The 15,193-nt window shown below is 28.2% G+C and overlaps 1 protein-coding gene across 1 annotated transcript in view; it reads left to right on the top strand.

Moving 5' to 3' along the window:
- The window catches only part of LOC118185719 (centrosomal protein of 95 kDa-like), an 81,138-nt gene that overhangs the window by 45,035 nt on the left and 20,910 nt on the right, over positions 1-15,193 (top strand). Inside the window, exons 11-13 of the mRNA XM_085817587.1 lie at positions 4,278-4,379; positions 8,156-8,337; positions 8,923-8,997. Of these exons, the coding sequence (XP_085673713.1) occupies positions 4,278-4,379; positions 8,156-8,337; positions 8,923-8,997 (359 nt within the window). The remainder of the gene's footprint in view (positions 1-4,277; positions 4,380-8,155; positions 8,338-8,922; positions 8,998-15,193) is intronic.

The raw sequence follows: 15,193 nt of genomic DNA, 5'->3' as shown, positions 1-15,193 counted from the left end.
ATGTTAGTAGATTCATAAGACATCACTTGAATTCTAGCAAAACTAATAATACTGATTCTTCCTGCATTAATTATCAGATTGAAAATAATCTTTTACTAGCTTTGGTAAATTGCCTGAATTAAATATTAATAAATTGTGATGATTCTTCTTCATGTTTAGTGTTTTGGAATTAGTATGAAAATTCAGTTCACAAAAGTCAAAATAATGTCAAAAAAATTTTTGTACTTAAAATCGCTTAGGTAATATTGCATCAAATGCTGTTAATGGATTTTTCACTAGTTAGTAACAACTATGGAGCATCCATTGTGTTACTGAAAGAGTAATTTGGCAGATAAAGTATAATGATTAATTTGCACATGAATAAGTTTTGAAATTTGGAACTGGTTTAAAATACTTCAAATCTTACGACACTTAAAAAGCTGTATAATGAATGTGAGATGCAGAGATGAAATTTACAATCTTTTGAAGTGACATTTGGAATATTATTATTATTATATATTAATTTTGAATATTATTATTATAATTTTGAATATTATGTTCTGTTTTTCTAAGATTTATACCAAAAGCTATAAGTTTAGAATTGAATAGAAGGCATCAGTCTAAAGCAGAATTTCGAATATGTGAACTTCTTGACATTACTTGCACAGAAATAGAGTGTGTAGAGTCATCATTTGTTTTAAATGGCTCTAAGAAATCCACTAATTTTCATGATAGTATAAACATACACCAATGAAACAAAATTTAAAATTTGTCACCTGGGGAAAAGCAAATGCAGTCATAAACTCAAATAGTAAACATTTCCTCAACATAAATTTTAAATTAGCTAGGATGGTGCTAGATTCTGGATTGTGAAAGTCTTATGTAAAAAGAGGTGCAATAAATAAGTTTTGTTTAGAAAAATGGAGGGAAAAAACAATTTTTCATTTGTTTGGGGGGGATAAAGATAGAACAAAATATTCATAATGTTTGGTTAATTTAAAAAATACTGATGAAATGTGTGGGTATAATATACTTGTGCTAGGTCAAGAAAAAATATGTAACTATGTTCCTCGACTAAAAACACTAAGTTTTTGTCCTTTCCTTAAAAGCAAGAATATAAACTAAATTGATGTAGGATAGAATGTTGCCAAAATAACAATATTATTAGGTACTGATATAATGACATAATTATTGCCTTGTGTTGTCATAAATTTAAAAAAAATTGTTTGACTGCTTTATAGACTAAGTTAGGTTGGACTGTGATGGGCCAGTGGAAAACAATTAATAGTTTCTTTACAGTAAACACAGTTACTTGCTTGAATACTTTTAACTGGTTTGGTTTGTTTGATTGCATGCAAGGTCTATCTTGATAAAGGGAGAGATGCCTTCATGAAGGCTTTCCAAGGAAAACTTACCTCTACCCACATTACACATGGGAAAAATCATGAAAATACCCATGCAGCCAGCCTATTTGCTGGGATTTAATCCCAGGTTGAACTACTAGTGTTCAGCTTGGCCACTGATGAGTTTGAATGCTATTACTGTTGTAGATTTAGTGAAGCTAGTGATTGTAGAAATCACAGATCTAGTAGCTGTGGGAAAAAATAAAAATATGAAAAATAACATGCTAAGTTCTTTAAAGAAACTGAAGATTAGTGTTAAGAAGATCATCCTTTGTTAATGAGCAGCAAGGAAACTATTTAAAGTTACAATGGAGTTAAAAACCAATAAATAAATAAAATAAAATAAGTTTGATGATTGTGATTAAGTTTTTTTAAGAATAATTGAATCAGAACATTACAGAAAAAATTCCTGAGGATGGAGAAACTAACTATGAGCATTATTTTCCCCATCATGCTGTTACCCAAAATATTAGTTTAATAACAAAGTTCAGACCTGTTTTAAATGCTTTAATCTAAAGAAGAAAAACTCTCTCAATAGTTGCCTAGAAGAGACAAATTTAATTTTGACCTCAAATTTTCATGGGATTTTGAAAATTTGCCATTCTTATTTTATCAGTTATACATAAGACTTTTTTTAGCACTTCAGTTATTTGAAGCAAACAAATGCTTTGAGACTTCTGTGATAGAAAAATGGTCAGCTGTTCAAGCATGAAGTACTACCATTTGGTATTTGAAGTGCCATAGATGTAATCATAGATCATCTATTCAATAATTCTTCTGACATTTTGAGTGGTACTGCAAAAAATCTGAAGTGGCTCATTTTATGTAGAAAATGAAAATCAGTTGTAGCACTTGAGCAATCGATGTCCATGAGAGAATTCAAATTTAGAGAATGATCCTCCAGGTCTAAAAAAGTATTCTGAGAGAAAATGCACAAATAATTAACATGTATTCAAGTTTCAATGAACCGACGGATGTGACTGCTCTCACTCCAGCTCGCAGATAGGATGTTCCTTATGCTTCTGGTGGTTTGGGGAGAGGATGCCTGAGAATCGGTTCTCTGCGCCTGTCCCTAGGCTCTTGTGAGCCCCCTGATGGATGTCCTGATTATCCTAAGATTAGCTATGTAGGCACAGCAATACAGCTATCACCAGTGCTACTATAGAGGTGCTGGACTAGCTTTATGTTATGTTATGTAAAAGAAGATATGGAGCTAAGCGAATACAAACACATTTTAGAGCGATTCGGCTGTCATGTTCTGTAGAAGACATGGATGTAAGCATATAGTGCCTGTGCTGCGAGGGGGCACTCAAAATACCCTTAGGCCGATCTGAAATCTGAAAGTTTTGGTGAAAATGAAACTTTTACAAATATCAAGCATGTAAGGATGAAATTAGCATGTTGAGATTCCAAACAAAACTTTTGAAAGGCATTATGAAGGTTTGCTTAACCTGAGTTCTGGAGAAAAGTCATGGATAGTCGATACTAATGCTGTTTACCATACAGTGCATTTAGAAGTTGTGCAGTCCTTCTCGATCTTTTTTTTTTTTTTTTTTTTTTTTTTTTTTTTTTTTTTTTTTTTTCACATTCTTAAAAGATTTATCTCTAGAAAAGGAAGAGTGTCTATTCTTTATTCCAACAATTGGAAAAAGTTCATAAGTAGTGCTGTAAAAATGTCAGACTGGAATGAAATTATAAATCTTTCTATCATCAAACAAATAACGTGAGAATTCATCCCCCTTTTTCACATGGTGAGGCAGCTGATGGGAATGAATGATCAGGCTGTTTAAAGAGTTAATGAGATGAATCCTTGGTAAGGCTTCCATTATCTATGAAGAATTTCTGTACTTCACAAGCCTAAAGCTAATATTATTTCTAGACCTTTTACTTATGTGTTTAATGATGCAAAAGATTTAATTTCATGATCACAAGTGTTTAGAGAAGATATTTCTAATTGTTAAATTTCAGATTTAGATGCTATTTTCAGGTGAATTTTAATCCAGTGATTTAGATATTTGTAAAAATTGTGGGAAAATTTGAGGCAAAGTTCAGGAATGAATATTTGTCATTATTTATCCATTATGACCAGGAAATTGTAATGATATTCAAATCAGCAATGTAATCGTATTAAGAGTGAATTCTACAAAATGCATTAAATGGTTAACTTGGTGGTGTTTTCCAAGTGTATCCCAGGCAGTTATAAAATTTCCTTAGTTGAAAAATCAAGAGCATCTGAGAAGAAAAAAGTTAAACCATTTCAAACTCTTTGTTCATTAAAAGCATCTACTAAAAATATTGATATTCACAAAGATATTCCAGAATTATTGACATCATCAACATTATTGACATTCCTGCTGCTGAATTTGCCATTGATTTCTAAAGCACCTGTAGTGATCAGATCAGGAGGAAAATAATTGTTACAGATTTATTAGACTTGTAATATTATCCTAAAAACTGCATTGCAATTGTGAACTATGCATTTTATAATTAAAAGATGGGAGTATGTAAAAAATATTTAGATTTCAACTCTAAAATTTAACTTTTAAGAAATGATATCAGCTGATTATTTTTGCTTTCTTTCTCCTAACATGGATTTAATGTAATAGTTGTATACTTCACATATTAAATATTTTTTTATGTGTGTACTAAGCTTTCTTATTCATCATACAGGAACTAGATGATATTTAAACTTATGTTTAATAAATATGATCTTTTATACTATAGTATAAAAGTATTAGTTTATACTATAGTATAAAACTAATATTGTGTTGTTTTGCTACATTGCTTTTATATTATTTGCTATTATTTTTCAGTGCCAGCTTCTAAATATGTTTATTGTTTCAGGTTGTTAATATTATTTAGACATTATACATACATATTTCTCTTTTTATGTAGTTCTTCTGCCACACAGTTTGAGACACAGATCTCTTTCCCATACGTCTGCAAAAGAATATCGTTCACATAGGGGTCAAACAGATGGAAACATAGGCAAAGATGGTACTAGTTTTATTTTAAGCTTCAAAATTTTATACAGTGTATTCTTAATTATATTAAATGTAACTCATATGCTTCAAATTTTGTCATAAACCTCACTTGTGCTCTTTGTTTATGTAATGAAACGTTGTAAAAGTGGTACGATTAAGAGAGATACTTTTATTGGTTATTTATAAATGTTATATTGCACAAGAATCTCTGGTATAACAATTAAGGATTGGAAATTATATATATATATGCCAAAAATACTGACTGCTTCTTGCATATATATATATATATATATATGCAAGAAGCAGTCAGTATTTTTGGCAGCTGTTGTTGCTAGTGCTGTGTATTAAATTCATGCAAACTTTTCCAAGTAAACTGGCTCATGCAATAAAAAAAAAATATTTAAAAAAAAGGAGCTATTTTGTAAAGCACTGTTTTTTTAAAGTTCCAACTTTTCTTTTTTGCTAGATAAGTGAAGAGTAAAGCTGTATACCTTTCCAGTTTCTCTAAACCTTAACATATAAAAGTCTGTCAACAAATCATGGAAAATAGATAGTAAGAAAGAAATACAGAAATATAGACATTTTGTAATTATGTATTCCTGTAATTTCATAACAGAATTGAATTAAAAATGATCAGAGGGTTCCTTTAACTTTGATTTAAATTTTCTTATTATCTAACCTTTCTTAACTGGTATTTATAAATACAAAAAATTCCACTTATTGTTTTTATTAAATAATTGAACATAAGACATCTTTAGCTGTTTTGATTATTTTTGTACTAACATTTTAGACAAAAGGTCTTCAAACCAATACTTCAATTATACTGAACTTAAAAACTTAATTTGTTATGCTTAAAATTAATCTGAGTTCACTTCATTTCTGAAAACAATAATTATTGCTAAATCAAAAGATTAACCCTTTTAGTCCAATATTGGCTGGTATTTACATGCAATATTTAAAAATTAAATTATTTAAAAAAGTTATACTTTTGCACCACCATACTTTGCTTGTTAAAAAATTAAGTGGCACATGCAGTTAAAAGAAAAAATGCTATAGTATAATAATGTTATAAAATGCTCTAGATTGACACAGTGGGATTACGTTTAAATATTAAAAAAATAATAATAATAATAAAGGAGCTCTCGAACACAACCTACCTCTTTCATCATCTAGAGTTTTATTGGATAGGGTGATCAAGTTTGCTTTCTTTTATTAGGCTGCTGTGCTCAAGAATCAATGTTTAGATGTATGAAAGGTTGAAAGAAAAGTTTCTACTGCAATATGGTTTGATGGCGATTTTAAATGCTTCTCTAATTTGAGGCTGTTTTTATACTGGGGTTTGGTGATGATCTTCACCTTGTCCCATTCAATTATTGAGCATGAATGCTCAGAGAAGTATTTGACCAAGGATATGCTATTTTCATAGAAGACCTGGTTGGCAGAGATTGTAGATACCTTTTCAGCAAGTCTTAATGCTAGCTGGTTTCTAAGTGTTGAACGGATATATATTGAGTTTCTATGCTTGTGTCTTTGTTGCAAATCGGGATAGTATATGCACTTGAAGCATCTATTATGTCAACACATGATTTATTCGATCTTAATAATTTCCAAATGGATGAAGCTGGGATAATGGCAATTTTATAGCCAAATCCTTTAAACACAAAGCAGATGCGTAGTGTGATTGAGCAATAGGAGAGACCTAATAGATTTACTTTTATTTGATGCTTATGTCAGTATCAGCTTTACTTTTTAAAAAATAATAGAAGCTTGTCTGCTGAATTTCTTAGTAAAATTTCCATAAAATTGAAAGGATGTTATTTTCCACAATATGTATTTATATTCATTTTAGTAAAATTTTGGTGCAGAACAAAAATTGTTGGCAAATTTTAAGTAAAAATAAAAAGTACTGTTTTATGCAGTTGAAATGAAAAAGAGTTAAATAGGATTATTGTTGGGTTGCCAGTTGGTTTCTGATAAACTGTACATTAAAAAGTGTCACTATTTCTTAAAATTAAAAGATCAAGAAATTGAATGCTGTTGTTGATTTCTGTATTAACTGCAAACTGCAAACTGCAAATTAGGAAAATTTTCTGAAATGAAAGGAAACAAATCTCTTAGTTCTTCTTGTAAGTGCTTCCATTACATTTCATTCATCTGCATATCTAACTTTTATTATATTATCTTTATACTTTGTATTTTCATTTATTTCATTTGATTTATTAGCCAAAAGTGTGTTAACCCAGAAGGGCTATTAATTACTTTTAGGCATTTTGTGCTAAAAAAAAGTCTGAATCACTTTTCAAATTGTTACCACCAAATATTATCGCCCTGTATTATATTTAAGGAAATTAAGTAATGAAGAAGCTGCATAAATGTATATATGTGTCTTGCATTGTGATGAAACAACGGTATCTAGATCCATCAAATTTTGAATAATAATCAAAATCATCAAATTTCTCCACCCAAATATGGGCATCTGGAAGCCCAAATTTGGAACTTTTTTTATTATATATTTCATATTTTGTAAAGCATATATGAGTTTTCGTTTAAGAAACTCAAAGATTTCAAAATGAGCAGTGGCAACACTGTATGGGAAAAAAATATTTTTAGCTCCAGCGTGCAAGACTGTGTATTCAAAATTCTAAAGATATACTCATTTTAAATTATTTTGTGATATTGCTGTTGAATTGAATTTTATGGTTTAAGTGCGAAGAACATGATATTTAATAAATAAAGGTAACACAAATGTTAAAAAAATGCCTCTTTTTGGCATAATATAAAATTGGAAAACTTTCAGAATTTTTTTATTTATTATGTCTTTACATTTTATTTAGTTTTAATTATTAATTATTTATTTTTTTATTTATTACTATTCTATTCATTTATTTTTGCTGATAGTTTTCACCTTTCAAAAGAGACTTTTAGAAATTAAATGTTGGTTTAATATTTAATATATATCAGCCAAACTGCAAGAGCATTAAAAATTACTCAATAAAGAGCATAAACTGTATTACAATTGTAAATATAAGGAAATCTTCAGCATCTAACCTGGATTGACCACTTAGACACAATTTTGACTTTTCCATCAAAGTTATCCAGAATTCCCCCCACACACACACACACACTTCGTGAATTTGATTTCTTTGAAGAAAATCTAATTTAGTTCATAAACATTAAATAAAAGACGATTTTCCAAAAGTTCCAAAATTTTTATTTTGTAGCTCTGATATATCCTTATGACTTGCTTTTTTTATTAATTGGCACTATGTCGGTTTTGTGTTTGTTTCTGCCTGTTCATCTGGCCTTTGCAATTTATTTGGCTCTTTGCTGCACTACCAGAACAGCACCTTGAAGAAGATGCTTTTATATCACTTGCCTTCAGAATTGAGTTTTGTATGAAATTTATGGCAATCTATTGATATATTTATTTGCATAAGTTTATATGTGTTCATAGTTGTCCACAATTTGTTTTTATGCACTATTTCTTTTTGATTGATTAGAAGAAAATATTTCTTCATTTATATGGTTTTATAGAATAGCATGTGAATTGACATATTTTATGGGTGTCAAATAATTGAAAATTGGGTTAAAAGGGAAAAGTGATCCTAACTACCATTAACCATCTCATAAAAAAAAAAAATTTTCAACATTTTATAAAATGTTGAAAAATGTTCTTTTCACAAGTGAAAATTATATTCTGAATTATACTTTAATTTATAATCTGCATTACATTTATATGAAAGTAGTGTGTATATATGAATGAATTAAAATTATGTTAATGTATTTTAGGAGAGAAAAGGATGCCTAAAGAATCAGCTGCTTTTATTGAAGAACTAAAGCAAGAATTTCCAGGAGTTCCTCTTTCTCCTGATACTTTAAAACGAATATCTAAAACTTACAATCAGCATCTGATGACAATGCATAAACAGTTAAAAGACTGTCTTCTAAAAAAATCTAGAGTTCAGGTTCAAGTAAGTAACATAATTTTGAATCCAAATGTATGAAATATTATGATAATCTACTAACAACGGTCATCATGTCCAAAACATGTAAATAGTATGTGAAATATGGATTGGAGCTTTCTAATCAATATTTCAGTATATTCAACTAGAAAAGGCTATGGTTATGCCTGATTTTAAAAGAGGCCAGATTGTTATAGTAAGGTGACTAAGAGGTAAGAGACTCTTTGAAGCTGGGACTGGGAGGCTGTTCTCTCATTGCGGTTGTACATATCAAAGATAGTTAAAAATAGGTTATGCTTTGTAACAGGTTAACCAGTAATAAAAAAGACTGTCATGTCTTTGGCACCAGGAGAGATATTGTAGCTAAAATTATTTGTAATGTCAATCATGTGATAGGTCTAGTATATCTTAACACACAGGTTATCATTTGCTATTGATGGGTGTCTGCAGTGGCAAATAGATTCCTATACTTCTAGGTTCTTAAAATTATATATGTGTACACAGCACATATGTATGTCTTATGTAGTACACACAGGAGATATGTATGTTTTATATCATCAAAAATATTATCTTATTTCTTACTTCATTATTTAGGCTGAGGAAGCTGCAAAAAGACAAGCTCTTTTGTCTAAAATTCTGCAAAAGGAAATACAAGAAACACAGCAACTTGTAAGTAACAAGATCTATAAAAATTCAGTTTATTTTATTTATTTATTTTTTATGAATAATGTATAAACTAAAAGATGTTATTATTGATTTTGGTCTACTTAATCATTCAAACATGTTTCATAACTACTTACAAATTAATCAAGAATATGAAGATTGGAATTGAATTATCTGCATTTTGATATAGGGTGATGAAAGTTTCATAGGATTTCAATTTAATTTTAAAATGTTAATTGAATGTTTGTTAATTTTTGTAAATGACTAAGGAACTAGGGTGGCCAACTTTTTTACTGATGTGATCAGCAATTTAGATAAATATTTAGTTGTGAGCTTACTACTGGATTTTCAAAATTTATTCAACTGATGGTAGGTAGTTAGAGCTGGAGTATAAAATACCATTAAATCATATTAATGACTAAATTTTGCTCATGCTGTTGTAATATTATGTGTGTGTCTATAAAAATATTGCCCAACAAATGCAGTCAACTAAAAATAGCTTCGTGATTTAACCTACATAAAATTTAAGTATATTCATACGATTGGTACACTTTATTCATAAGTTTTATGTAAAATTTTCATATATTTCAAGAATTTACATATATTACAGGCAAAAATCCATGTTTATTAAAAAATTGGGTAAATCTCTTTTATTTTTTCATGCACATATACATATATTTTTGACACAAATTTATACTAATCTTCTCTACTTTTTCCTTTGAATTAAGTACAATTTAGGCAAAGCTCTCTACTTTGCAGTGTGCGGAAATGCACGTTTTTGGTAAACATTTATATGTATCTTCAATTGCATTTATACACACATTCTTCTTAACACCTACATATATTTAACATATGTATATATTTTACATATACATATATTTTACATGTGTATATACATATTTTGGTATGATATTTTTCTGTATGTATATTGTTATTACCATATTCAAATATCAGTTTAAATGCATATCATTTTGATGCATTCACATTTTTATTTATGTATGGGTAAAATAGAATATGTTTCAGACATAGCTTTGCTTTTAACATTATTTATAACATATTATCTGCACTTTATTTCAGTATTTATTAAATGTAATGAATGGAAACAAAAATATGAAAAGTTCATTAAATAATGCAGTTTATATTAATTTTCTAAAAATATGTAAATATAATGTTCTAGGATTTTGCATTAAAGTAATTACTGTGATAAATATTAGCTAATAATTTAAAAGTCATATTTAATGCATGAGCTGAATGATTAAATAATTATTAGTAAATTTCAAAAATAAGCAAAACTGTGTTTTATATCCTCAAAGAAAAAAAAATTTTTTTAAATATATGTCTTATATTTAATGTGCTTTCAGGAAAACATATTTGTAACTTTCTTTCTTGATACTATAGCTCTAAATATATCTTCATGAAATTTTTCTGGCAACTAATTTTTTTTAATTATATAAATCCATTATTAATTTTAATAGCTCATGTTTAATGAGCATTTGTTTTGTTAATGATTTAATGCTGTACATATTTTGACCAGGTGAAAAATAATATGTGCCAAAATATAGTGTAACTGCAAACTCTAGTTTATTTGTTTGATATATATCATGAAACTCAAGAGAAACTTTGAATCAATAATGTAAACAAAAGGTTGCAGGAATTAGAACTGAAATGATTACTGAAAGAAAAACTTCTTAATTTTATTATTCAGAGAAAAACCAATGCAAATCAAATGCTATTCAACAGAATTTAAAATGCACCTTGGGCATCATATTTTATTGTTCTTGATTTAAAAAACAATACAAAAAAAATTCAGCTGATTATCAAAAATTTATAACAATCAAAATTTCTTATTCCTAAAATTTACTATTTTTAATATGTATTTTAAATTTTATTTTAATTAATTTTAAACAGTATCATTATAAACAGATATTCTGATTTCTAATATAGGGCTTGGGTAGATTTTGAAAACTTAAAATTGCATAGATAAAATCAAAATAAATATTACAGACCAAACTTTGACACTTGAAAAAGACATTTGAATAGCAATGGTTTTATATTTTTAACTCATAAGAAATCAGCATTAAACTTACGAAGTACATTTTAATAAATAAAAATTATGTTTGATAATTCAGAATTCTTACTGACTTAGATTAGATAATAAATAAAAATTTCAAAAATGATGAAGCCCTGATAATAATATATTTATTTCAATTATCTATTTTGAGATTAATTTTCAGGATTTTAGAATTTTTATATTATCCAATATATATAAATATTAGAAAGATGAATTCTTTATTTTTGCAAATACAGCACTTGAAAAGAAAAAAAGAAGAGAAGACAATTAGTTAAATTAACACTTTTGAAATTCAAAGGATTCTTATATACTGTTATTTTTTACTTCCTTGTACGAAGTAAAAAGGAAGTATTGTAATCGCGAAAAGTTTCAGGCAGCATATTTCAATGAAAATATCCATTTTGATTGCTATCGAATGCAATTTAACGATGTTTTTGCGTGATATCTGTACGTAAGGACAGAATAAAATACTCTTTTCCTTCAAAAAAATTACAAAACTGCTTTAAAATTAATTCTGAAGAGAATTTTTCGTGGCGTCTGTACGTACGTATCTCGCATAACTCAAAAACGAGTAGCCTCAGAACGTTGAAATTTTTTATATAGGACTGCTATAACATGTAGATGTGCACCTTGTATTTTGGTTGCAATTGGCCGCACCAAACGTATATAAATATATTTATATATATATCCACTCTATTACCCGGCTCAGCGATCTCAGTTTCTTTACTTTTATATGTTTGTAAATTGTACATTTTTTTCTTTAAAAATGATTGAATTATATTGTTTTTATCTTCCGGTTAAGGATTTTATGCCTTTAGTAAATCTGTGTGCAATATTTTTAGAATTATCAGCAATTTTCAAGTTGTTTAATTGCCGCTAAGCCTGTTTTAATGGCGGCCATTGATGTTTACATTTGAAACAGGAAACTAGTGGATTTGTTGCCAATCTAGAGAAACTTAGCTTCCCAACAACAAAGATAACGCATTCATTTATTATTGCCAATTAAATCATGCTTAATTCTTTCTGGAATTTTTTTGAGAAAATAAGTGTTTGAGATTTACTTCGTAATTTTTAATATAGATATTTTGAGTTTTTATGTATTTTTGCCTTCTCGCGAAGTGAGAACTGAATTAATTAAATGAGAAATACTCAATCGTCTGTGAAAAACTGTTTCTTTTTTGTTTTGTTTGCTTAATTTCGTTTATTCATCTTTCTAGCTTTATTATAGTATTTGAATAGAACATCTGGCAACGATTAGATAATTCTGTTCTTTAAATGATATAAATTTTGTGCATTATGAATTATAATGTGAACGAAATATAATACTGAAAGGGAGTCATCAGTTTTGCAACACAAAAAGTGAGAATCTTAGCTGATTTTCGAGTTTTAATAAGTCAGATTGTTTTTGTCATACATATATGAAATTTTCAGTGTGTCATCTTTATACATAGATGATTATCTTTCTTGATTTATTTTACTTAATAGTGTATAAGAATTTGTTTTATAAAGAAAAAACTAACTTTAATTTCCGAAAATTTAAAATTTGTACTGAAGCACTGCGCGCGAACTAACAGTAATGCAAATTTAGTTACAGTAATAATTTTTAAGTGAATATAGCGCCAGAGCGTCGCTATAGTAAACAAATACTAGAGTGAATTTTAAAGAATGCATTTATTCTATTGTGGTTTATGCACTGTCGGCGAAGTAGACTTAATTCAATCCAATAAGTTTAAATGAAATCAAAAATGCGTATAATTTAATATTCCGTACAAGGAAGTCATGTGGTGTACACATCAGATTTTTAAAATTTTTCTTCAATTAATTTATATATTATACTTCTTGTTTAATATATTTATTTATTTATTTATTTTATTTATTTACTTCTTATTTAATGTATTTACTTCTTAATTAATATATTTATTTCTTAATTAATATATTTATTTCTTAATTAATATATTTATTTCTTAATTAATATATTATTTCTTATTTAAGATATTATACTTCTTATTTAACCATCTGAGCAAAGGAGGTTTATGGATCTGTCATGAAGACCTGTTTTTTAAACAGCATTTATTAACTAAATTTGTGTAATTGCTTATTTTAGTCTCTATTTCCATAAACTTACATTATCGAGATGACATTTATATTATTAATATATTTTTTATTTCAGTAATATTAAATTAAATATTGAAAATTAAATCTATATTCTTAAAACAAAATTAGCATAATCAAATTCTGTGCGAGCAGTAACTTATGTAGTAAGTTAATTTAATATTTTTATCTTAATGCTACATATGCCAATAAATGATATTCTGGTACAATATTTTTTCTCTTATTAATGTGTAAACAATTATTTAACAACAAAAAGTTCTTCATTGTTCTTCAGCCGCTAATCAATAGCATGCCTAAAATAAATTCCTTATAATCCCTGTTTTAACATTAATACCTGTATTCTTTTATACCCTGAGCATATTTTAGATGCTTATTTAAAGATTACTTAACTAAGACAGCCAGCTTCCTCAATACCTGAGAAGGAGCGACTTAATATTGGTTCCGGTACCTTAGGCACAGTTTTATAATGGTAATGTTACTTCATGAGTTTGCTATCTTGATTAGATAGAATGTTTATAAATTCATTTCCTGTACTATTCTGTTTAGCAAAGCAAATGAAAAAATTTATCTGCATAACAGTACCTGAAAATAAAGGTGCCCACATCTTTATGAAGTTTGCATAACACAAAATTAGAAATACGAAATCTCTATTCCTTAAAAAATAATTTCACTGAGAATTAAAATACTCTTATTATAGCTTTAAGGAAAATAAATTGCAACTAATCATATAAATGTAGCTGAAAAACATTATTATGCATGTATTAAAATGACCCAATGAGAAAATATTTTGCTTTTTGACAAAAACAGCATTTACTTAACATGCAGTTCTGTACATCTCATCAGATTTATGAATAATAATATTTTGTTAGTTATAAATATAGTTTTCATATACTTATTAAAAGTTATAAATGTAGTTAAAAAGTTATTCAAATAGTTATAAATATTTATCATATAGTTCATCTAATTATAATAATAGTTTTCTCGAGAGCATGGAGTTAAGCAAACTTTTTACAGTTGCAAAGTTGTCCCATAATGCATTAGAACAAAACCAAGAATATCTTGCAAATGTACATAATGTGGCTTAATTTTTGTTTTTTGAAATATGAAGATCATTTATGTCATACTTAAGTTTTAGAGATTCACAATGAAAATTTTTGTGATTGAATGCTGGGTAAGGTATATAAATTAATAACCTGATCAACAGCAACTTTTGCTTTGAAAAAATCTAGAATGAAATATGATGCAACAATTCAACATCTTCATTACTACTATTTCATTTACTTACCTTAATATTGAAAAGATTTAAGGATAAAAATTTTAGTGAAAACTTTGGAATGCTTAAAAATGCTGTGGTTCAAAGACATAAAAGTAATCATTCAGTTTTTCAAGTTGTATTCACATGAAACGGAAATTCATGCATTAACTTTCAGTCTTGTTTTGTAAAGAATATTAGCATAAAATTATAATAAAATTTTACACTTAATAGCTGCCAGAATTCAATAAAGGTGTGCTTAAAAACTTAATTTGTGAGATTAATTAGAGTGCACTACTGTTTCAATTAGCATAAGTTAACTGATATTCAGGCTGTCTGATTAAAAATAAAAATCAAACATAATTTACAAGGGGTGATCAAATGAAAAGGTGCGAAACGACACGGTGGGTACAAATGTAGACTTTATTTAAAATATATACCATAGATTTATTTAAAATATACACACGCCTGAGCACAACGATCCCACTGATGAACAAGCCACAGGATTCCTTGTTCCCAGAATTCCTGTGGCTGAAACGAGACCCAGTCCTTCACAGCATCCTTGAGTACATCGCCCGAGTTGAAGCGCTTCCCTTTCAGGTGTTTCTTCAGTGAACCAAGCGCATTTAAATCGCAGGTCGACATGTCTGGACTGTAGGGCAGATGGTCCAACGTCTTCCACTTGAACTTGGCCAGTTCCATGTGTGTGACTCTGGAGATGTGTGGACGCCTGTTATCATGGAGCAGAACCACACCCACCGTGAGCA

Source organism: Stegodyphus dumicola, chromosome 5, assembly GCF_044657685.1.
Source record: "Stegodyphus dumicola isolate Sdum_Otavi_A_Nest chromosome 5, ASM4465768v1".
Classification (NCBI taxonomy): Eukaryota; Metazoa; Arthropoda; class Arachnida; order Araneae; family Eresidae; genus Stegodyphus; species Stegodyphus dumicola.
Note: the sequence above shows the minus strand (reverse complement) of the source record. Positions and strands in the feature narration are given on the sequence as shown.